We start from the raw sequence: 24,474 nt of genomic DNA on the forward strand, positions 1-24,474 counted from the left end.
TTTTACACTTCACATAGCACTTTATTTTGAATCTTTCTCATTCATTTATTATTCATCATATTATCTCATTTATTTATTATAATGAATTATATTCATTATTATATAATAATCTCATCATTATTATATTATTTAATATATCAATATTATTAAATATTATTATATTTAATAAATATCATTATTATTTATTATATATTATAAACATATTATTATGTTTTCCTTTATTGTTATCTATGTTTGTCTCTTGCCTCCCTACTGTACTTTAAGTTTCAGGTAGACAAGAACTAGGTCATATTTAAACTTTGTATAGACTGCAGGACTTAGAACCATGCTTTGTATACAATATCCACTTGGATACTGTTCAACTGGAATTGAGTAGAATTCCATACATGTCCCATCCTCTCTGAAAGCCCCCATAATGCCCCAATTTTAACCCTCTAGCTCTCTCCAAGACATGGTAGAATCATTCTCAAGTATATAACTTTTGACAATGTTCCCCTATCTAGAAGCTCTTTTCTTTTCTGCCTGTCCAAATTCTACACACACTCTAAATTCTGCTCAAATGACTCTTCCTCCATCATTTTCTTCAGCCATCGTTTCCAATATGGAAGCCTCCTTTTCTTTTCTTTTTTTCTTAGATTAAATATGCACAATTCTTTTAAACATACTTGTCATATTGTGCAAGAAAAATTAAATCAAAATAGGAAAAAAAACACAAGAGAAAAACCAAGCAAACAAAAAATGACAAAAAGGTGAAAATACTATGCTTTGATTCACATTCAGGATCCCCACTTTTCTCTCTGGATGAAGATGGAATTTTTCATTCCAAGTCTATTAAAACTGCTTTGAATGATCTCATATTGAAAAAAACCAAGTCCATCACAGGTGATCATCACATAATCTTGCTATTATGACATATAATATTCTCTTGGTTCTGCTCATTTCACTTGCATCAGTTCATGTAATTCTTTCCAATGATCTGCTGACCATTTCTTATAGAATGATAATATTCTATAATATTCTATGACATTCATACCCATGACTTATTCATCCATTCTCCAACTGAAATATCCACTAGATTTCTAGTTCCTTGACACTTCAAAAAGGGATACTACAAACATTTTTGTGCATTTGGGTCCTTTGCTCTCTTGTATGATCTCTTTGGGATACAGACCCAGTAAAGACACTACTGGATCAAAGGGTACACACAGTTTGGTAGTTTTCAGTTTGGCATAGTTCCAAATTGTTCTCCAGAATGGTTGGATCATTTCATAACTCTACCAACAATACATTTGTATCCCAGTTTTCTCACATCCCTTTCAACATTTATTATTATCTTTTCTTGTCATCTTAGCCAATTTGAGAGATGTAAGGTTGTCTTAATTTGCATTTCTCTAATCAATAGTGATTTAGAGCATTCTTTAATAAGACTAGAAATGGTTTTAATTTCTTCATCTGAAAATTGTCTGTCCATATCTTTTGACCATTTATCAATTGGGGAATGACTTGTATTCTTGTAAATTTTAAATTCTATATATTCTTGAAATGAAGCCTTTATCAGAAACACTAGGAAGCCTCCTTTTTCTAAGCTCCAATGCCACTTAACTTCTTACCCCATAGAACAGAATGATGAAAAGGATTTTGTGGATCTAGTGCACCTCTTATTTTACAGATGAGTAAACTGAAGCCCAAAATACATTGCAAAGAGCCTTCAGCTAGAATCAATAATCCTGGATTTGAGAAACTATAAAAATAATTATGATCATCATAATAATAACAGCTATTTATATAGTGTTTTAAGATTGCAAAGTATTTTTACAAATATTACTTCATTTGTTCCTCACAACAATACTGGAAAATCAGAGCTATTATTATCTTCATTTTACAAATAAGGAAACAGAGGCTAAATGACCACACAGTATTATTATTATTATTATTATTATTATTATTATTCAACAATATTTGCATTTTTTTCAAAGGACCATTTAAGATAAGAATGGGTGCAAAAGAGAAAGAATAAATAGGTTCTGATTGTTCTTTCATTGCAGAAAGTCTAGTTCAACAGCCCTGGAATCCTGTCATATAAATCCCCATTGCTTTGAGTCTAATGAATCACTCCACAAATATTTATCAAGTCCTTGAGTTAATAAGTCACTATGCTAACTGTTGTAGGGGATACAAAGAAAGATCAGACACAGTCCCGGTCATCTCTAAATCAATGAGAAGCTAAGGCAAAATACAAGTGTCCAATCTATCATTTGTTCAAATACAGTCTGTCTTAGAGATTCTCCTTCAACTAAGGCACACTAAATCTCCTTAAGCTTTTTTACCATTCCCTTGCCTTACACTGACTTTGATGTAGGATCTTAGTTTTCATGTATACATAAGATGAAATTTTAATAACATTATAAAAGAAGAGAAATATCATGAACAATGACCGAAAAATCACTTCTTAGCAACTGCTTTTACAAAAGTTAAGTTCAAATAATAAGTCCAAATGGCTATCAGCTAAAAGCTCACTTAGTTTATTTTCAGTCGTTTCAACTAAAGAATCATTCTCCAAATGGCCTTCTTTTCCTATCATACACAGTGCTCCTATTCAATATTTCTATGATCACATAGATAAAAGCATTCCGTCTAATAATGCAGCTCAAAACTAATTCATACATAATCATCCTGTGTGACTTATTCATGTTGGCCTATAAATCCTTCACAGAAGATTCATCTAATGCAATGTACCTTTCTCTAGATTTCTTGACTTTCTGTGGATATATATATATCAGGTAGATGGATTCTCATTCTGATTCTCATGATATGATCAGGCTCATCCTTTTTATTTTTTGGTCACACATCTCTCCAGTGAATCCTTTATGCCCCTTTTCCTGAACAATTTTTTTTTGCAATATTTTGTAGTCTGCTTAAACCTACCATGTGCTTCTTCATGGGCATTTGTGTGGTAGTCAACATTAATTCTTAGGGAACTGTGGAATTCCATGACTCAAGGCCAGAATGCATCACCAAAAGAATATAGCTATTTAAAAATATCATAAAACACTTTAATATTGGAAAGGACCTTAGAGTTCCTCTACCCCATTCCCTTTTTTAGTATCTTTTCCAGAAATAAAATCTGCAAATTAAATTGTAATTTTCCTTCTTATGACTCTAACTTTTTCTCAGAAGTAGCTTAAGAACCAGAGTCTGGTTCATTTGTCAGCAGACATTTAGTCATTTTCTGCCCTTGAGCTTTGATGCACACATGTTATGTTTCTTAGAGTCGTGACCATTCCATTTTGTATCACAAAAATGCTAATCTGTTTTTGTTTGGCTTCTTGATAAAAAATCATTTTAGGCATGAACCTGATGCCATATTTCAGGGGGAAGGGAAAACTTCCATAAAATAAATAGCCCTCCCATTTTTGGTCTGAAAAATTACTAAATTTGGATTCTTTCCCATATTTAAATTTTGAATAATAGAATGAAAGACTACCCATTATTATTATGTGGAAATGATAGAGCTCTGATAGGGCTCATTTCCACATTGGCAGTGGAAGAACACTTTATGGGAAAATATGTGTATACAAATAACTAATAGAAGCTAAGCTAATAAAAGTGCAACCTTTTGTTGTTAAACAAAATGTTTGTTTTGTTTACAAATAAAAAGAAAATGTTATAGAAATTTAGAAGAATTTAGCTTTTACTTAGAAGGTGTTATAAGTTCCTAACATAAATTTCTCTTTCCAGTTTAAACTATTCTTACTTTTCCCTTCCTCTGTAAAAAATGTAGGTAGCCTCTCTAAATTTAGCTTGGACTAAACACTTACTATCAGTGTTATAATGTGTTATGTCTGTTTGCCTCAGTGAAAATTGAGAATGGTCTACCACCACTCATGCATGAGCCCTTCTCTGCTTAGAAGCAAACAAATAACAGTATTCATTAAGCATCCACTACATACCCATTCATCACAGTGTAATATGGAATATTGTTATATAGGAAGCTAAGTTCTTTTCCTTCAGGATCTTTCATAAGAAAGAGTGAACACACTTGAATAGGAAAGATACGTGTTAAGATATTTATAACTTATTAGTACTCTGTCTAGTGGACCAGAAAATAATGATGATAGAATTAGTCATTCATGCTTGGATTACTCAAAGCTGTATTTTCTTTATTGTGTCATAGACATTTCATCATTATGTCACTCATATATTTTAAAAATAGCTCCTGTTTTCTCAACACATTTACTATATCTGTGCAAGCTTCCTGAAAATTAAATGAAGAAAATTAAAGATAAGCAATTCTGTATAGTTGATTGATGTTATTTTTTTAAGTTTGAACTTGAGGAAAAATAATTTAACAAGAAGCACCTCTAAAAAGAGTAATCTTTCTACATACATATTAACAGATTGAAGTAATTATGAGGTCTGAGTATCTGTTGTCTATAACCTTGATGGATAAATTAAGTGCTTTCATTGAGCACAGCACTATAGCACTCCTGATTATTCCCTTTCCACTCAATTAAAGAAATAAAGTTTCCCTCTAAAAGGCCTGTTCTCTTCTGAGCTTGTTTTTGGATGTTTACCCTTGGGCATCTTGTTGGAGAAGCTGCATATATAACATTATGAGATTTTCTGCTAATATTTCAATCCTACCCAAATTAATCATAGTTGGTCATTTGGAAATATGCTATCTGTAGGCAATGGAGTTTAGAGTCCCTTTCTCTGAGAAGGTCAGTCAAAGTAATAGTAAAATCTGCCCTTATGCCTGAGAATATTGTCCTTGAGGATATTATCAGGTAGTTTTGTGGTAATGATGTTGAGCCTCTACCCATATTCTACACTAATGGCCTATATCTCAGATAATTCAGATGTTCCAAGAAAAGGTCAACAGGAAAAGAAGAGTTTAATAGTTTAACCTGCAGCAAGAGGAATTCAGGTTTCACAACCTAGTGTCTGATTTGTCTCTAGTAAAACTGACCAGATGGAAATAAAGTCAACATTAAGGAAAGAGGGCTGGAACTGGTGTTCTGAAATCTAGTAATAAGTGATTTGACAGGAAGAAAATAAATTTTAATTTAGGTAGCTTCCATGGTGCTTCCTAGGGAAGCTGCTCGAGGGATAAGAGCAGCAGTTGCTTTCTCATTAAAAGAAAGAAGGAAAATGAATAAAAATAACTATTAATCCAAAACCCAGATGAAATTAGAGAAATATTATAGAACTGGTCCTAGTTAAATACACATTTGTACAGAGAAAAGCAGACCTTTCTAGTGAAACATGCTTCACCTAATTAAGAAATGGGAACATCTACATACAAACACAAACACCTTCATACATACCTACACACACCCAAATTTTCCATGCTTTATCGGCATGAACTCATGAGCACTTACACTAAATAAAACATCAATAGTTTCCTAAGACCATAGAACACTGACAACTTTCCCCTCTTTACTCGAAATAGCTCTGCCATCTTGCCATTTATGTCTCTGCCATTTTTGCTCATATTGCATACCATTAATAAATAGGCGGGAAAGACTTTATTTTCAATGTATATATTTCAGCAGAGTTTACTAAAGCACTTCTGAAGTCACGAATCCAACTTAGCAGATATATATGTATAAAACATGTATGAGTTACTTACCTGCCAATGAGTAAGAACTCTCCCACAACTCCCAGACGTTTCATGGCACTCAGGAGCCCTCTGACAGTCATTCCTTCACAGAAACAAACAACCACTCTGGCCTTGGGTAATCTCTCCCGGAGTTTGCGCAAGAGTCGATCGAAGCTTTTCTCCCCAGAATTGCTATAGATTTTGTCTGAGTGAGCAATACATAGGCCTTCCTGGGCAGCCAGTTCTTTGAAAGCATCCATTCCACTTTCCCCATAATTTCCTAATCAAAAATAAATGATAAATGTTTATAAGCAGTACAGTACTATGTTCTACCTCCCACCTCACCCTGCCCACTTCTGACTCAGTTTCTCTCACTTCCTTGAAGGCTCAGTTAAAATCCCACCTATTCCTGGTTTTTACAACATTCTCTTTCTCTTCCTCATTCTCCTCTCCTCTCTCAGATTGTCTTCCTTCTATTACATATATATCATGTGTGTATATAATTATTTAAATGTTGTCTCCCATGTTAGAATATGAACTACTTGAGGGCAGAGATGCTTTGCCCAGTGCTTAGCCCATGGTAAAGGTATAATAGATGTACAACTAATTAGTTGTCTAAAAAGGGAATAGATTCATAAGATTTTCAAACCTCTACAGATATATATGTTGTTTCCTCTTCAACCAATGAAAGTAAAGTTCTAATATTACCAGTCTTCCAACCCCACCTGCTTCCTCTATATTAGTTCTTTCTTTCATAACCTATTTTAAATAAATAAATAGAAATATATTTATATAATAATTTTACATATGTATACCTATTTATGTCTAATGGGACTCATCTTTAGGGCAGAGAGAGGGAAAAAATAAAAAATATTTATATGATAATTTTGTCACATATTTGAAAGGAATATCAAATTATGCATGCTAAGTTCACAGTTTCATATACAATCATTGTTATTGTACTATGTTATGAAAATATTTTTATTCCATATATTTAAAATACATTTTTCTTTAAAAATAGAATAGATTTTGCTGATTCTAGAATATTAAAGTAGGAATTCACCTCAGAAGCTAATTGGTCCAAGTTATCCTTGGACAAAAAGCTTTTCTACAACATTCCCCATCAAGTGATTGGTCTTTAGTTTCCACTTGAAAACCTGAATGGATGAACTCATGGTTTTCCAAAGCAGATTATTTCACTTTTAGATAATCCTAATTGTTTTTCATGATACAAATTTGATTCTTGATAACTTTTGAACATTGTTCCTAGTTCTGACCTCTGGGGGCAACCTGAACAAGTTTTATCTCTCTTCCAAATGACAGCCTATTAAATATTTGAAGGCCATCATTGGATCTACAATTGTAAGGTATATTCTCATGACTCACTAAATGAAAATGTTTAATTGGCGAGAAAAGACAGACATATTAAATGACATTAAAAGTATCAGGGTATAAAATAAATGACTGATGTCTAGACTTTAAGTGTTTTAGGATTTCAGAGATATCACTGACAGATCACTCTAGACATCATAAATGAAATCTTGAAAGATGTGTAGAATTTATATAATTACAGAAGATAATTTAACTTTTTAACTCCTTTGTCTATTTTTCATATATTGTTGTTTACAATAGAATGGTAAACTTCTCAAGTCTAGGAACTGTTTAATTTTTGCTTTTGTGTCCTCAGTATCTAGAATAGTATCAGGCACTTAGTAGGTTCTTAACGAATATGTTTTGATTAATTGAAAAGAAAAAAAAGACTTTTCAGGAGTCAGCAAAGGCACAAGGTAGGAATCCAATTCATTTCAAGAATCATTTAACTTTCAGATATATATATTTATGTATATAGATATAGATAGATGTATATACACATATCACACACACACACACATACACACACACACACACACACACACACACACACACACACACTATGTGTTAGGGTGGAGAAAGAGACAAAGTTTAAATGAGGTGTGTTTTCAAAAAGCTTAGAGCCTTGTAGGGAGAAAAGTGGAAGTAACTCATGCTGTATATCAGTGGTCCTCAAAGTGTAGTCCAAAGAATTGTTGGGGTCTCTGAAACCCTTTCAGAGGGTCTACAAATTCAAAATTATTTTTTATTTCTAATATAGTAAATAGCTATAAATATAACTCATATGAACAAAAACTCTTTGAACAGATCCTCGATAGTTTTTTAACAATATGGAGATACTAAGAACAAAAGCTTGAGAACCACTGCTATATATCATGTTAAGATGTGGAGACAATTCTAGTTGAGTAGAAGTGATTTAGATTATTATTATATAAGATGTATTTTAATGTGGAATTGGGGTTTTCATTATGAAATGCATAACTTTGAAAATTGTATTTAAGAAATATATAATTAGAGCTAGAGCTAGAGCTTAAAGACCATCAAATATCACTTTCTCATTTTACAGAGGAAGAAACTGAGGCACACAGAGTTTAGCCAATTTATCCAGTACCACACAGATAGGGTCTAAGGACAGATTTGTCCTCAAGTCTTCCTGATACCAATTCCATCATTCTATTCACATTGTTATATCTATCTTATGTTCTAGCAGAATATGTTACTTGCTTGGTATATTGTCTGAAACAAAGCTCTCAATATATGAGTCATTTGATGATAATAACATAAAAATACAATTCCATGATATTTCAACTTGTACTTCCCAACTACTTGAAAAGTCTAATTTGAAAGATAGCATAAACCATGAGCAAATATAGAAATTGGGGTGGATACTAACATGTGAATCTATTGACATAGCAATATTTGTTGAATATGTTTGTTTTGTCTAGTCAACGGTATGTAGGTGGCACAGTGGATAGAGTCTTGGATTTGGAGTCAGAAATCTTGATTTCAAATATGATCTCAGACAACATGTTATTTACTTCTGTGACTTATCATCTGCCTCAAATTGCTCATTTCTAAAATGAACACAATAGCAGCACATATCTCAAATTTGTTGTGAAAGTAAAATGAGACAATATCTGTAAAACACTTTCAAAACCATAAAGCATTTTATAAATGCTAGCTGGTAAGTGTACCTAGCTTAATGCTCACTTAAGCTAATCCTTAAAGACAGAATTCAGATCTTTGTGTGGATAGATGTAGATGAAGACAGATAGTTCCAGGCAAGAAAAATGTATGAAAGTAAAAGTAAAGAGACATAAATGGAATAAGGTATTATGGGGTTATTGTGGGGGTGAAAGCAGGGAAGAGAAGTACATAGTGAATAGATAAGTGACAAAGAGAAATTAAACAATAATTCAAAGAATCTTGATATTTACAACCGGCAAGAATCTTTTGAACTCAATAATTGTTGACGATTTGAATTGTAGATAATTTATTTTCAAGTAATACAGAGTACAAGAGAACTTGAATTAATCAATACCAAATTAGACTACCAGAGGTTACAAATACACTATACATTTCTAGAACTGAATAAGAGATTAGACCTTAAATGTGAGACACTTAACAGACAGATGAAAATAGAAGTCCCTAAAGGATATTTGAAAAGAAAATAAAAGAGACAGATATAAAGAACTATCTCTAAAGGGATGAATCAAGAATTAAAATATTGAAAACATGTGTCCTAAGTAATATATATATATATATATATGAAATAAATTTGTTAGAAAAGATTGATGAAGCTATAAATGAGATTTATTGATCAGGCCATGAGTTGGTACATAAATTTGCTTATGATCCAACAAGACTGATAAAAGATTTATTCAAAGTAGATTGATTTGGAATGGCATGACAACCATAGTTGTTTGTTTTTTTTTTAGTGCCATTGAGTAAACCAACCATGAAATGAGATGAGATTGTGTGTGGATATTGTGAGAAGCAAGTGCCATCAGTTAAGTCCTCAGAATGATTTCTCCTTAAACTCACACAAAGTTGATGATAATTCAAGACACAATAGGAGCTCCATCTGGTGACTAATGTAATACATCTGGTCATTATGTGGTATCAAGTTCAAATCCTGTTGACATATTTTTTTAAGTATTCACTTATTTTTCCACTATCAAACACTATGCTTTCAATATCAATCATATCTTTCTTTCAAGTCATTCTTCCTTTGTCCAATGGTATTGAAAATAACTTATTTTAAGACTGAAATGCCAAATAATCATCTTTAAAATGTTAGACTATCAGGACTATAGGTGGTAACCTGACTGGATAAAGATGTTTCCATTCTGTTGTTCCCTATAAATATTCATTTACCTTTTTTATAATCTTGCACTAGAACATTTAATGGTTTGAGAGCAATATTACGTGTTGGCAATTATTTCTGTCAATATTCAAGATGAAACAATAGAAAGCACCTTCCCCCTAAGTATAGTATACATTTGTAGAACAGTTTAATAGTTAAGTGATCCAGAAACATTGAGTCATTAGGAGACATAAATCAGAGTAAGAAAGGCTATGAAGCATGAAGACAGATATGATAAATATGACAGCTGATTGTATCAAATGAAAGGTCAGTAATACAATAAGCAGGGAACTTAGTTAATTGTGAGGGCTACCTGTCTTGGACTCAAGCAGTAAACAATTTTTAAAAAAAGATATACAATATATAGAAAGTGGATGGTATGACAGCACTGCTTAAATGATAGCTAGCTATGTTATCAGAGGTTGAATTTTCAACTGACAGAAGCTCCCAGTTTTCATTGTTTATTGATTCTAAGATACTAGGGAGTTTTTACTACAGTAATTCTGTGTTAGGGTTTGCTTTTTTATTTCTTCAGAAAATAGACATAGTTATACTAGATTTCATGTGAGTCATGTTCATAATATTATTTAAAAACAAGAAACATAAGATATGGAGATAGGATTTGAAAGGAGGTAGACTTTTTCTGTGTTGTTCCAAAATGTAAGCTAAGCTGGACTGATGAAAGTTACAAGGAAATGAGTTTTTGCTGAGAAAGAACAGGAAGACTCGGCTACTTCATGAGAAAATATGTCATTTAAGGTATTTAAGCTGTAACTGCTTGTGCTTATGTCAGGGATTCTTTGGAACAAACTGTTGGCAATGGATGATGAATTAAACTAGATGACTTTGAATATTCTGAGAATATTGACCATTTTTCCATGAAAGCTTAACAGTTTTTAAGATTTCATATATAATAGTACTTTATATATATATATATATATATATATATATAGAGAGAGAGAGAGAGAGAGAGAGAGAGAGAGAGAGAGAGTATTGTAATATAATAGTAGCTTAAAGAGAAAATAAAGCAAGTTAAAAACTTCAATATGAGAGTTATAATAAGACATGCAGAATCACAGAATCTCAGAATTGGAAGAGACTTTAGAAATCAGGATTCTTAATCTAAGCCCATAATTTTGTGCTTTTTAAATATTTTGATAATTTTATTTTATCATAATTGTGTTATAATAATCATATTCTTTATTTTATGCACTTTAAAACATAAGATAAGAAGTCCATATCTTTGACCAGACTGACAAAGGAATCCATAATAGGGGAAACAAAGGATAACCTTTGATTTGGCTAAAAAAAAAAAAAGAAAAAGAAAAAGAAAAAAGAAAGAAAAAAAAGCTCTCAGCACCAAACCTAGAAGTTGGTCATTTCTTTGTTTAAAAAACTAATTGTCTATCAGAGCATCTCAATTTTATTCTTGTATAGCTTCAATTGATAAGACATTTTCTCTTACAGAAAACCTTAAATTTGTCTCTTAGGAATTTCTAACTATTGCTTCTGGTTTTTTCCCCTCTAACAATAAGAAAAATAAGTCTGATCCCTTTCCATGTGACAATCGTTCAAATACTTAAATACAGCTAACTTATCTCCTATAATACTTCACTTTCTAGAGTGAACATACTCAGTTCCTTTTATTAATCTTTTTAAATGATTTTTTTCAATTAACAAGCATTTATTTTCTCTTTCCAACACTTAAAAAGAACAACAAAACTCATGTAACAAATATGCACAGTGGCAAACAAATTCCTACATTGGCCATGTTCAAAAATGTGTGTTTTATTTTTCATCTTTCATCCATCACCTCTCTGCCAGAAGAAGGATAACCATCATCATTGGTCCTCTGGAGTAATGGCTGATCAATGTATTGTTTAGAGTTTTCAGATCTTTCAAATTCGTTTACTTTTCCAGTGTTGTTGCTTTAATACAAAATGTTATCCTGGTTCACTTCAATTTGTTTTAGTTTTTATAAGGTACACATTGCTGGTTCTTCACTATTCTAGTTATCCTTCTCTGAGGGCTTATTTGCTATAAGGAAATAAAGAAAATATCCCAGCAGAACATATGATTTGTAAACAATTCCTCTTTTCTCTCATGTGTCCATTTCCGATGATGATTAACTCATAATTAGCTCTTCATGATGTTTTCCTCCAAAATAAATATTTAGTTCTGTTGCTATACTCAGCTGGCTTTCAGCTTAAGCAATAAAAATGAAGTGAAAAATGAATAAGTGAAATAGTTTGTGTACAAAGCTTTCAGCAAAGAAAGCTTCTTCTGAGTTGAGATGGGAAAGTTGCTGTTCCTCAGCATTCTGCCCCAGCATATGAATCTACTATTGTTGATAATTCAGAGATACAGAGGTAACTTGGACAACTACAAGTGTACTAAATTTTTGTTCTGTCTTACAGCAGACTCTCTTAATTTGGTGAGGTATAATAATGACAATCCTAATCTGTTAATTGCCCAGCTGGTGAAGTATCTCCAGGTATGATAAATTTCTAATGTAACATTCTGGGATACCAGTGTCTCTTGATCTTCAAACTGAGTTTGTATAGTTTTATCTATGTTATAATAATTGCTCTGTGGAATTTTCGGCAATAATCACTATAATGTTCTTAAATTTCAGATTATAATCTGGATTTATAGATACTACAAGTAGCCTAGTTATGATTATTGCCCGTGAAACCAAGTATCCTGTTATATGCTTTTTAATAGATAAGAGGATTTGCAGAATCTGAAATGGAAAACATCTTTCCCCTTTCTTTCAAAAACCTAATCCTTTTTCTCCTTGAACACTATACCTCCTCCATACACCTGCTGGGTTTTCTATATTTAAATGTTTCCTTTTGTTTCTGGGTTGTTGGGGGGTTTCCTTGCAGGGAGGAAGGGTGGGAAGCATTATTTTATAAAAAGAAAAACCAAAACTGCCCTCCTGTGTGAAATAGCTGGAGAAATTTTGGGAGCTCAAATAAATGAGCAGACATTTTCCTAGTGGTCTTGAGGGGGTGAGGTAATGGCTATGACAGGTATTGCCAGTCCATAGATAGATATGGTCTACCAGTAGGGGGCTCACTCTACCTGAGTAAAGAAGCCCCTCCCAGAGTCTGACATCAGAATCCCATGGCCTGTTAAATATAAAAAGTCTTATTTTTTTTTTCCTTTAAAACTTCTTGTCTTCATGGTTTCATCATTTATTTTCAGTCATAATAAGAAAAAAGTGTTGTTGTTTTTTTTTTATTACAACTTAAATCTATAAGTTCCTAGAAGGAAAGTATGACTCAAAAATATCCAAGATGTGTTTTAGTTGGGATCTTAAAGAAGGAATTTTTATTTATTTTTAAAATTAAAATTTTATTAGCAATATTTTCTTACATATCCTAAATTTCCCCATGTATCTCCCCTTATTTTTCCTAAAGAGATAGAAAAGAACAGTTGGAATTTTTATTTTTGAAAAACTTTTGGAAATTTTCCCTTTTTTCCTCTTTTTGCCTAATTTACCTAAGGTTTATCCTACCTTTTCCTATTTCTCTTGCCCAGCTAAATCCGTTCTAAGTATTTAAAAGCACCTCAAACTGCCTCTTAATTCCTTACTGTTCCAGAGCTGTGGTCACCAGTCAATCACTGACAGAAATCATGCCCATTTAACTTTCTCTTTCCAAGCAAGTCTCTGAAAGTTTAAGAATCAATTCACATTTTAAAAGACATTCCATTTTAAGAGATTTCATATTCTCCTCTGGAAAAGTATTTAACCATTGTTGCTCAGAAATCCTCAGGGTTAAGCTAGATTCTTAAAAATGAAATCAAACCCTTTTCTCTTTTTTATATTTCTGTATAATAGGAAACTAGCCACAATCTCATTTACAGCAATCCTTCATAGTTTAAAAGTCATGCTTCAGATTTCTCTTCTCCAAGATTAAAGAACCATAAAAGCATATATTCATGTATTCATTTGTTCATTTATCAAGCATTAAGAATCTCTTGTGTGCGGGACACTTAATTAAATAAACAATCAAAAACTACGTCCCGTCAAATTCCCATTCTATCAAAGAAGAATTAACATATATGCAAAAACAACATATTATATATATATATACATATATTAAATAGATATAAATAGAGTGCTTAACTTTGGGAACTAGATACAGGATGCAGGGAAGTTTCAGGATAAGTTTCTTGTAGAAAGTGGCACCTGTGCTTAAGTCTTGAAAGAAGCCAGAAATTCCATAGGGATGAGGATGGGGAATCTCTCACTCCCTTTTCCTCTCTCACCCCTTTTTTCCTCCTCTCTTCCTCCCCCTCTCTCCCTACCTTTCCCCCTTTCTTTCCCCCCTCTTCCCTTCATCTCTCTCTCTCTCTCTCTCTCTCTCTCTCTCTCTCCCTCCCTCTCCCCCTCCCCGTACTACTCGTATTTTCTTCTGTTGCATGCAGAATTATACCTGTGAACTAAGAATTGAACCAGCTGCTATCTATGGTATTGCCTAAAGATAATGGTCACTTGATAACAATGTCATTCATATATCAAATTATTATAAAAACCAGTACTACTCAGGGCTTCAGGGAAGCTGATTGCAGGGTAGTGGAACCTTGGAGAATTCTTATCAGTGCTTCTCCTGTACTGCTCCTTTCCTTTTTCCAACTATGCTCCACTTCAGAGAGTTAGGACCCACAAATTAGAAAAGAGACAACTGTTTCTTCACTTGTACATCATGATTTTTGAGTTGAATACTGTTGATCATTTTGCTTTGAAGTCCCTCCAAGTTCTCCACATGATTTAAGATGTCTATACCTAAGTAACGATACAGAGCTACAAAGATCTGATCAGCATTGAGAGTAACTGGAGGAGTAATATATGATTCCTTTAGTTTATACTCCTATTTTCAATGTCACAATTGTTGCTTTTCAGTACAAAGCTTTGTTGTTCACTCATGACAGCCTTAGAATACCGTGATGAGACCTAGACCTTTTTCTGCTTCACTTGCATAGAGTTAGTCCTTTTTTGTTTTATATTTAGACTGTTGATTTAAATCCTTAAATGTTCTATACTATTGTATGTTCCACAATTGGAATTCATAATAAATTTGGGAAATCTTTTTTAGCTTCCATTGTCACTTCAATTCAATACATTCAATAAGTTTTGTGAACCCTGAAAATCATGCCTCAATAATGTATCTGCTATGATAGCATTATAATAATAATTATAATATATAATAATAATAATAATAATTCATATAGCTAGATGCTATAGAGGATAGAGCACTGAAAGCAGAGTCAAGAAGATTTGAGTTAAAATCCAGTTTCAGACACTTCCTTGATGTGTAAGGCTAGGCAAATAATTTACCTTTTCTTACTCTCACTTTCCTCATCTGTTAAATGTGAATAATAATATCTCCATCCCCCAGGTCATTTTGAGAATCAAAGATAATATTCAAAGTTCTTTGCAAGCTTTAAAGCACTACATAAATGCTATTTATTATTTTTAATCATCCTCATCTTTCTTCTTCTCATCAGTCCCCTCCATTCTATTTCTGTTTCTATCAAAACAGTCCAGTTTCTCATTGAGGCTTTTGGACTCTCCATTGACAATAAAATAGAAGTCCAAAAGCCTCAATATATCATTTAAAATCTCTTTCCAGCTACGTATTCTGCTATTTTTCTATATTCTTTATTCTAGTTAAATTAACTATCTTCCATTTTCTCATGCTTTTGCTCTTTCTGATACCAAAGCCATGGGTTTTTTCCCCCAGTAGACCATACTTAGGAACTTTGGATATATCTCCTCATTATCCTCCTTGTGTTCAAATTTCAGTCTCTTCTCTTATTGCACAATGCTTGTTTATGTTTTTAGCAAATATTTTGTAAAGGATCTATGACAATGCACTAAGTTTTCACTAGTTCTTTAAATATCTTACAGGCACCAACCAATATACCATATTCAATGTAACATCCATCTGATCTCCTTTATTCTTACTATATTACTGGTCCATCCTTCTCTAATCATACATATACTTTTCTGATGTCTTGCATTATTTTTTGCTTGCAAGTTATCATTATTGTGCCCTACTTATACCACTAATATCCACCATAAAAAGACTTTCAGGTGGAGCCAAGATGGCAGAGAGAACACATGCTTCTACCTGATCTTCTCCCAGAATCCTCAACTAATTAGCAAATTCAGCCTCTGAGTTAGTTCTGGACTGGCAGAATCCATGAATGCTGGGAATGCAGCAAATTACCAACAGAAGATAATTTTGAAGATTGCCAGAAGAGGTCTGTTTTGGTCAGGCACAAAGGAAGGTGGGCAGGCACAGGCACAGCCACACAGAGCAAAGATGCCAGCACATGTGCAGACCCGGGTCAGGTGTGGTCTCCATGGGGCAGTGCAGATTCCATGCTGTGGAGAATCTATGAGGAGGAATCTACACCAGTATTGGCTACTCTGATCTGGTTGCAAGCCAGTAGATCAGCAGAGAAGTTATTAAACATCCAACACAAAAGGTAAATAGTAAGCGCCAAAATAGCAGAGTCTCACAGGACCTAGCCACACTCACCCAGTACTAAGAGTAAATCAGCATGATCCCAGTGCAGCTGCCACTTTGCTGACTATAGAGGAAGCTTGGAAAACCTCCCTTGCCCTAAAAGTGGATCCCAGTTTAAAAAAAAAAAAATAAGTAAAAAGGCAAAGATATTTCTAATCATAGATAGTTTTTATGGTGAAAGAGAACAGATTTCAAACCCTGAGGAGATTAAAAGCAGATTTTCTCCAGATGAAGCCCCAAAAGGTGGTATAAACTGGTCCCTATCACACAAGGTTCTCCTAGAAGAAATTTTAAAAGATCTTAAAAGAGAGCTAAAAGAAAAATGGAGAAAGGAAAGGAAGACTTTGCAAGAGGGTTTGGAAAAGGCATGTAATTTATTAAAAGACAGATTTGACAAAATGAAAAAAGAAAACAACTCCATGAAATTTGTGAAATGGAAAAGGAAAATAACTCCTTAAAAAACAGAATTTGTGAAATGGAAAAATATTCCATAGAACAAAACAACTCATTTAAAAAATGCAATTGGACAAATACAAAAAGAAGTAAAAAAGTAAATGAAGAAGATAATTCACTAAAAATCAGAACTCAACAAATGGAAATGAATGACTCGATGAGACATCAAGAATCAACTAAGCAAAACCAAAAAAATGAAAAAAATAAAAAAATGTAAAATACCTACTTGGGAAAACAACTTACCTGAAAATAAATCTAGGAGAGACAATCTAAGGATTATTGGACTCCCTGAAAACCATGATGAAAAAAAAAGAGCCTAGACACTATTTTTTAGGAAATCATCAAAGAGAACAGCCCTGATATCATAGAATCAGAAGGCAAAATAGCCATTGAAAGAATGCACTGAACTCCTCCAGAAAGAGATCCCAAAATTAAAACTCCAAGGAATATCATGGCTAAATTTCAAAACTATTGGACCAAGGAAAAAATATTATAAGCAGCCAGGGAAAAAAACCAAATACCAAGGGAACCACAATAAGTATTACCCAGGATCTAGCAGCTTCTACCTTAAAGGATCAAAGGGTCTGGAATATGATATTTCAAAAGGCAAAGGAACTTGGAATGAAGCCAAGAATAAACTACCTTGCTAAAGTGAGCATTTTTTGCAGGGAAGAAGATGGGCATTCAATGAAACTGGTGAATTCTATTTATTTCTGATGAAAAGACCAGAGCTAAACAAAAAAAAAAATTGACCTTCAAATATAGGACTCAAGAGAAGCAGAAAAAGGTAAAAAGAACTCTTGAAAACTGTGTTTCTATTATAGGTATACAAAAAAAGTGCATATATAATTTGATTTTACTGTTATAATATTAAAATGGAACTAGAGGTAGAAAGGGGTATTGTACCAGAAAAAGGGAAAAGTGGAAGTAAAATGAGGGAAATTACATCTCACAAAGAGGCAAAGGAAACCCATTGTATTTGAGGAAAAGAAGAGAGGGTGATGAACATTGTGTGAATTTTACTTTGAGATTTGGCTCAAAGAGAAAATATTAGACATATTTGGTTTACAGAGAAACTTCTCACCTTATTGAAAAGTGAGAGGGAAAAGGTGAAAAGGGAATGGGTAAGCTAAATAGAAGGGAAAATAAATATAATAGGGAAAAGGTATAAGAAAGGGGAAAGGGGGAGGGATTCTAAAGGGGGAGGGCTGCTTGAGGCAAGTGGTGCTCATAAGTTAAATACTGAGGAGGAGCAAAAGGAGAAAAGAAAAGAGAAAAGTATAATCTGGGGATAATAAGATGACAAAAAATACAGAATTAGTAGTTTTAATTGTAAATGTGAATGGGGTAAACTCTCCCATAAAGAGAAGGCAGATAGCAAACTGGATTAAAAGCCAGAATCCTACAATATATTATTTACAAGAAACACATTTAAAGCAAAGTGATAAATACAAAGTAAAGGTAAAAGGCTGGAGCAAGATCTATTATGCTTTAGGTGAAGTAAAAAAAAAAAAAAGCAAGGGTAGCAATCCTGATCTCAGATCCAGCAAGAGCAAAAATTGATCTTATTAAAAGAGATAAGGAAGGAAATTATATTTTGCTAAAGGGTACCATAGATAATGAAGCAATATCAATACTAAGCATATATGCACCAAGTGGTATAGCATCTAAATTCCTAAAGGACAAGGTAAGAGAGCAGCAAGAAGAAACAGACAGCAAAACTGTAATAGTGGGAGATCTCAACCTTGCATTCTCAGAACTAAATAAATCAAACCACGAAATAAATAAGAAAGAAGTTATAGAGGTAAATAGAATAGTAGAAAAGTTAGGTATAATATATCTTTGGAGAAAATTGAATGGAGACAGAAAGGAGTACATGTTCTTCTCGGCACTTCATGGAACCTATTACAAAAATTGACCATATATTAGGACATAAAAACCTCAAAATCAAATGCAGAAAAGCTTCTTCATAGTAAATTCATTCTTTTCAGATCATGATGCAATTAAAAACTACATTCAATAAAAAGCCAAAGAAAAATAAACCAAAAAGTAATTGGAAACTAAATAATCTCATCCTAAAGAATGAATGGGTAAAACAGTAAGTCATAGACACATCCAAGAGAATGACCATAATGAGGCATGCCAAAATTTATAGGATGCAGCCAAAGTGGTATTGAGGGGAAATTTTACATCTCCCAATGCTTACTTGCATAAAATAAAGAAAGAGAAGATCAATAAATTGGGCTTGTAACTAAAAAAGCTATAAAAAGAGCAAATTAAAATCCCCCAATCAAATACCAAACTTAAAATTCTAAAAACAAAAAGAGAGATTAATAAAATTGAAAATAAAAACCTATTGAATTAATAAATAAAACTTAAGAGTTGGTTTTATGAAAAAAAACCAACAAAATAGATAAACCTTTAATAAATTTGATTAGAAAAAGGAAAGAGAAAAACCAAATTGTTAGTCTTAAAAATGAAAAGGGAGAACTTTCCACAAATGAAAAAGAAATTAGAGCAATAATTAGGAGTTATTTTGTACAACTTTATGCCAATAAATTTGACAGCCTAAGTGAAAAAGGAGGAATACCATCAAAAATATAGGCTGCCCAGATTAATAGAGGAAGAAGTAAATTGCTTAAATAGTCCCATTTTTGAAAAATATTTAATTTAATAAATAATAAGAAGAAAAATTAATAGAACAAGCTATTAATCTACTCCCTAAGAAAGAAACCCAAGACCAGATGGATTTACAATTAACTCCAATACTATATAAACTATTTGAAAAGGATTCCTACCAAATTCTTTTTATGACACAGAAATGGTACTGATACCTAAACAAGGTAGGACAAAAACAGAGAAAGAAAATTATAGACCAATCTCCCTAGTGAATATTGATGCAAAAATTTTAAATAAAATACTAGCAAAGAGATTACTAAAAATCATCCCCCAGATAATACACCATGACGGAGTAAGATTTATACCAGGAATGCAGAGTTGGTTCAATATTAGGAAAACTATTAGCATAATTGACTATATCAATAACCAAATTAACAAAAACCATACGATCATCTCAATAAATGGAGAAAAAGCATTTGATAAAATCCAACACTCATTCCTATTAAAAACACTAGAGAGTATAGGAATAAAAGGACTTTTCCCTAAAATTGTCAGTAGCATTTATTTAAAACCATCAGCAAGCATCATATGTAATGGGGATAAATTCCCAGTAAGATTAGGGGTGAAACATGATTGCCCACTATCACTGTTACTATGCTAGCTTTGGCAATAAGAGAAGAAAAAGAGATTAAAGGAATTAGAGTAGGTAATGAGGAAATCAATTATCACTCTTTGCAGATGATATGATGGTATACTTAGAGAATCAACTAAAAAGCTATTTAAAATAATCCACAACTTTAGCAAAGTTGCAGGATACAAAATAAATCCACATAAATCATCAGCATTTTTATACATCACCAACAAAATACAACAGTAAGAGACACAAGGGGAAATTCCATTTAAAATAACTCTCGAAAGTATAAAATATTTGGGAATCTGTCTGCCAAAGTAAGTCAAGAACTACATGAACAAAACTACAAAACACTTTCCACACAAAGTCAGATCTAAACAACTGGAAAAATACCAAGTGCTCTTGGATAGGTCAAGTGAATATAATAAAGATGACAATATTACCTAAACTAATCTATTTAATTAGTGCTATGCCAATCACACTCCCAAGAAACTATTTTACTGACCTAGAAAAAATAACTACAAAATTCATCTGGAAGAACAAAAGAATTTCAAGGGAAATAATGAAAAAAAAATCAAATGAAGGTGGTCTAGCTGTACCAGATCTAAAACTATTATAAAGCAGCAGTCACCAAAACCATTTGGTACTGGCTAAGAAATAAACTAGTTGATCAGTGGAATAGGTTAGCTATTCACTAGGACAAAATAGTCAATAACTATAGCAATCTACTGTTTGAGAAACCCAAAGACCCCAGCTTTGGGGATAAGAATTCACTATTTGACAAAAACTGCTAGGAAAATTGGAAACTAGTATGGCAGAAACCAGGTATTGACTCACACTTAAAACAGTATGCCAAGAAAAGGTCAAAATGGGTTCATGATCTATACATAAAGAATGATATTATAAATAAATTAGAAGAACATAGGACAGTTTGCCTCTCAGATCTGTGGAGGAGGAAGGAATTTATGACCAAAGACGAACTAGAGATCATTATTGATCGTAAAATAGATAATTTTTAGTATATTAAGTTAAAAAATTTTTGTACAAACAAAACTAATGCAGACAAGATTACAAGGGAAGCAATAAACTAGGAAAACATTTTTTACATTCAAAGGTTCTAATAAAGGCCTCATTTCCAAAATATATAGAGAATTGATTCAAATTTATAAGAAATAAAGCCATTCTCCAATTGATAAATATCAAAGGATATGAACATGACGAATATTGTAGATGTGGGAAAACTGGGACACTAATACATTGTTGGTGGAACTGTGAATGAATGCAATCATTCTGGAGAACAATTTGGAACTATGCTCAAAAAATTATCAAACTGAACATAACTTTTGACCCAGCAGTGTTATTACTAGGCTTATATCCGAAAGCGATCTTAAAGAAGGGAAAGGGGCCAATATACAAAAATGTTTGTGGCAGCTCTTTTTGTAGTGGCTAGAAACTGGAAACTGAATGGATGCCCATCAATTGGAGATTGGCTGAATAAATTATGGCATATGAATGTTATGGAATGTTATTGTTCTGTAAGAAATGACCAACAGCATGATTTCAGAAAGGCCTGGAGAGACTTACATGAATTTATACTCAGTGAAATGAGCAGAACCAGGAGATCATTATACATGGCAACAACAAGATTATACACAATCAATTCTGATGGACGTGGCTCTCTTCAACCATGAGGTGATTCAAACCAGTTCCAATTGTTCAGTAATAAAGAGAGCCATCTACATGCAGAAAGAGGACTATAAAAACTGAGTGTGGACCACAACATAGCATTTTCATTCTTTCTGCTGTTGTCTGCTTGCATTTTTGTTTTCCTTCTCAGGGTTTTTTTTCTTTCTAGATCCAATTTTTCTTGTACATCAAGATAACTGTATAAATATATATACATATATTGGATTTAACATATAATTTACCATATTTAACCTATATTGAACTACCTGCCCTCTAAGAAAAGAGATGGGGGGAAAGAGGGAAAATTTTGGAACAAAATGTTTTGCAAGGGTCAGTGTTGAGAAATTACCTATTCATATGTTTTGTAAATAAAAAGCTATAATAAAAAAAAATTTTAAGACTTTCATTACCCTTTGGGTTAGCTGCAATTTTCATTCTTCTAAAATTTTAGTATTCTGTGATCTATAGTCATCTAGCTTCATTGGTAGACTATTGCTAATTAAAAGATCATGTTTTGTTTTGAAAGTATCTTACAATTCTCAAGATGACTCCTTTTCAATTCTGGGGCCCTTCTAAAATCATCCATCTACAGTGTCTATCTATAAGATCAGAAAATGGATTGTTTGTAATAATTTAAAGGATAAATTTTTTATCCAAACAAAGCTACCAACAAAAGTTTGTGTTTTTCTCTTAACTGCCTGTAACCGTTTCATAAGGCAATACAATTCAAAATCTTACATATGTAAAATACCTTGTAAATCTTAATGTGCTGATGAATGAATGCTGTTAGTAATAGTAACAAAAATAATCCTTTATTTTACAAATGAGCAAAAAAAATCTAAATTAGTGATACCCTTTTACTTTGGGCAGAGAGATGCCTTTTTTGTGTGTATATTAAATGGTTCCTGGGTTAGTTCAATCTCCTTATCAGCTCTTTTATATTGGTTAAATTTCTTTAAGAAAAAAGTCAATGTCTATGTTTGGAAAGCTCTCATTTTTCAAAGTCAGCTTGTTTAAATATGCTAGGTTGGAGCTTCAGCAATCAAATGTAGTTTGTTCTCTTTTAACTTTTCTTTGATTTTGATATTGATTTTGACCTTTTTTTTCAACCAGTCAATGATACTCCTGGACCACAAACAAGTGGATCTGAAATGACTGCTAGGTTGGAAACCAGATGATTCCTATAGAATCAATTTCACTATCTGTGATGTTGTTTAGCTCTTCTGTGTCTAGCATCATATTACTCTATTCACAAACAACATAATCGGTTGACCTCTTTTATTTCTTGATTCTGTGTCATACTATCAACATTACCTACTATATAACATAGTATCTTTCTAAATGTTATTATTATTTTATAGTTTTACACCATAGCCCCAGTTCATAGTTTCTACAATCTGGACTCTTGAAATATAGAGAAGTGAGCATTAAGTAACAAGCACCGGGAAAGAATCATCAGAATATAAATAGGAATTTTCATTCCTGCTAAAAAGCTGCATTTTCTCTTTTTGGTTTGCAAATAAAAGCTCACATTTCAACGTTTTAACCCCTATTCACACACATCCTTCCTTTTTCTTTCTTTTTTTTTCATATTTAGAGATTTGATTTTAGGAAGTGCATTTCATGATCTTAAGTTATTTTAACAAACAATTCTATTCATCTAATATTATCTTCCAAATGTACTAGGTCAGAAAGGCAGGGTGGAAAAAAAAATAGAGACAGCTTTGGAGTCAGAAAGACCAAGGTTTTAGTTTTACTCCAGCATAGACTATCTACAAGTAAACAAAAGCAAATCACTAACTCTCAGTGCTCTCAGGAAGTTTTCTGGGGTATACATGACAGAGGAGTTGCCAGTTTACACCAGATAGCCAGATGGTGCCATGGATAGAGGTTTGGGCCTGAAATCAGGAAGGTCTGAGTTAAAGTTCAACTTTGGACACTTACTCACTATGTGATTCCCCAGCAAATCACTAAACCTTTGTTTACTTCAGTTTTTTCATCTGTAAAATGGGAGAAATAATAGCATCACCCTCCCAGTGTTACTGTGAGGGTCAAATAAAATAGCAATTGTAAAATACCTAGTCCTTAATAAATGCTTATTCCATTACTTATTCTAGGAATTTATGAAATCATGGATTTGGCATCCAATGGATGGATAAGGCATTGAAACTTTGTAAATTTTCTTTAATGAAAAATATCATTTAAAAGACAAAATGCAGAAAAAGAATAGAGAATAAAGGGAGTCCGATCAAAATAGATATCAAGCTAAAATAACCATTATCAGTCAGCTACTAAACATTTATTAAGGATTCACTTAAGCCCCTTCAGGGCCCCAAATCAAAAAGACTCATTTTCCTGAGTTCAAATCTGGCCTCAGACACTTACTAGCTGTGTGAACCCAGGTAAATCACTTAATCTCACTTGCTTCAGTTTTCTCATCTATAAAATTCTCTGCAGAAGGCAATGGCAAACCACTCCAGTATCTCTGTGACCCTCAAATGGAATCACAAAGAATCAGACACAACTAAAATGACTAAACAATAGCATCCATGAATGGAAAAAACATGTTTAAAGCAAATATTACTATAATCTATCAATTTATTAAATGCTACTAAGTGTCAGACACTATGCTCAGTGATAGGGATATAAAGAAAGATGAAAGAGAGTCCATTCTAATGGGAGAGAAGGAAAAGACAGTTTA

The 24,474-nt window shown here is 32.7% G+C and overlaps 1 protein-coding gene across 3 annotated transcripts in view; it reads right to left on the reverse strand.

The window, feature by feature from the left end:
* The window catches only part of GRM1 (glutamate metabotropic receptor 1), a 433,745-nt gene that overhangs the window by 324,916 nt on the left and 84,355 nt on the right, over positions 1 to 24,474 (reverse strand). For all 3 annotated transcript variants that reach the window (XM_031937657.1, XM_031937660.1, XM_031937659.1), the window contains exon 3: positions 5,633 to 5,882. In XM_031937657.1, the coding sequence (XP_031793517.1) occupies positions 5,633 to 5,882 (250 nt within the window). The remainder of the gene's footprint in view (positions 1 to 5,632; positions 5,883 to 24,474) is intronic.

The sequence above is a fragment of the Sarcophilus harrisii genome, chromosome 4, assembly GCF_902635505.1.
Source record: "Sarcophilus harrisii chromosome 4, mSarHar1.11, whole genome shotgun sequence".
Classification (NCBI taxonomy): Eukaryota; Metazoa; Chordata; class Mammalia; order Dasyuromorphia; family Dasyuridae; genus Sarcophilus; species Sarcophilus harrisii.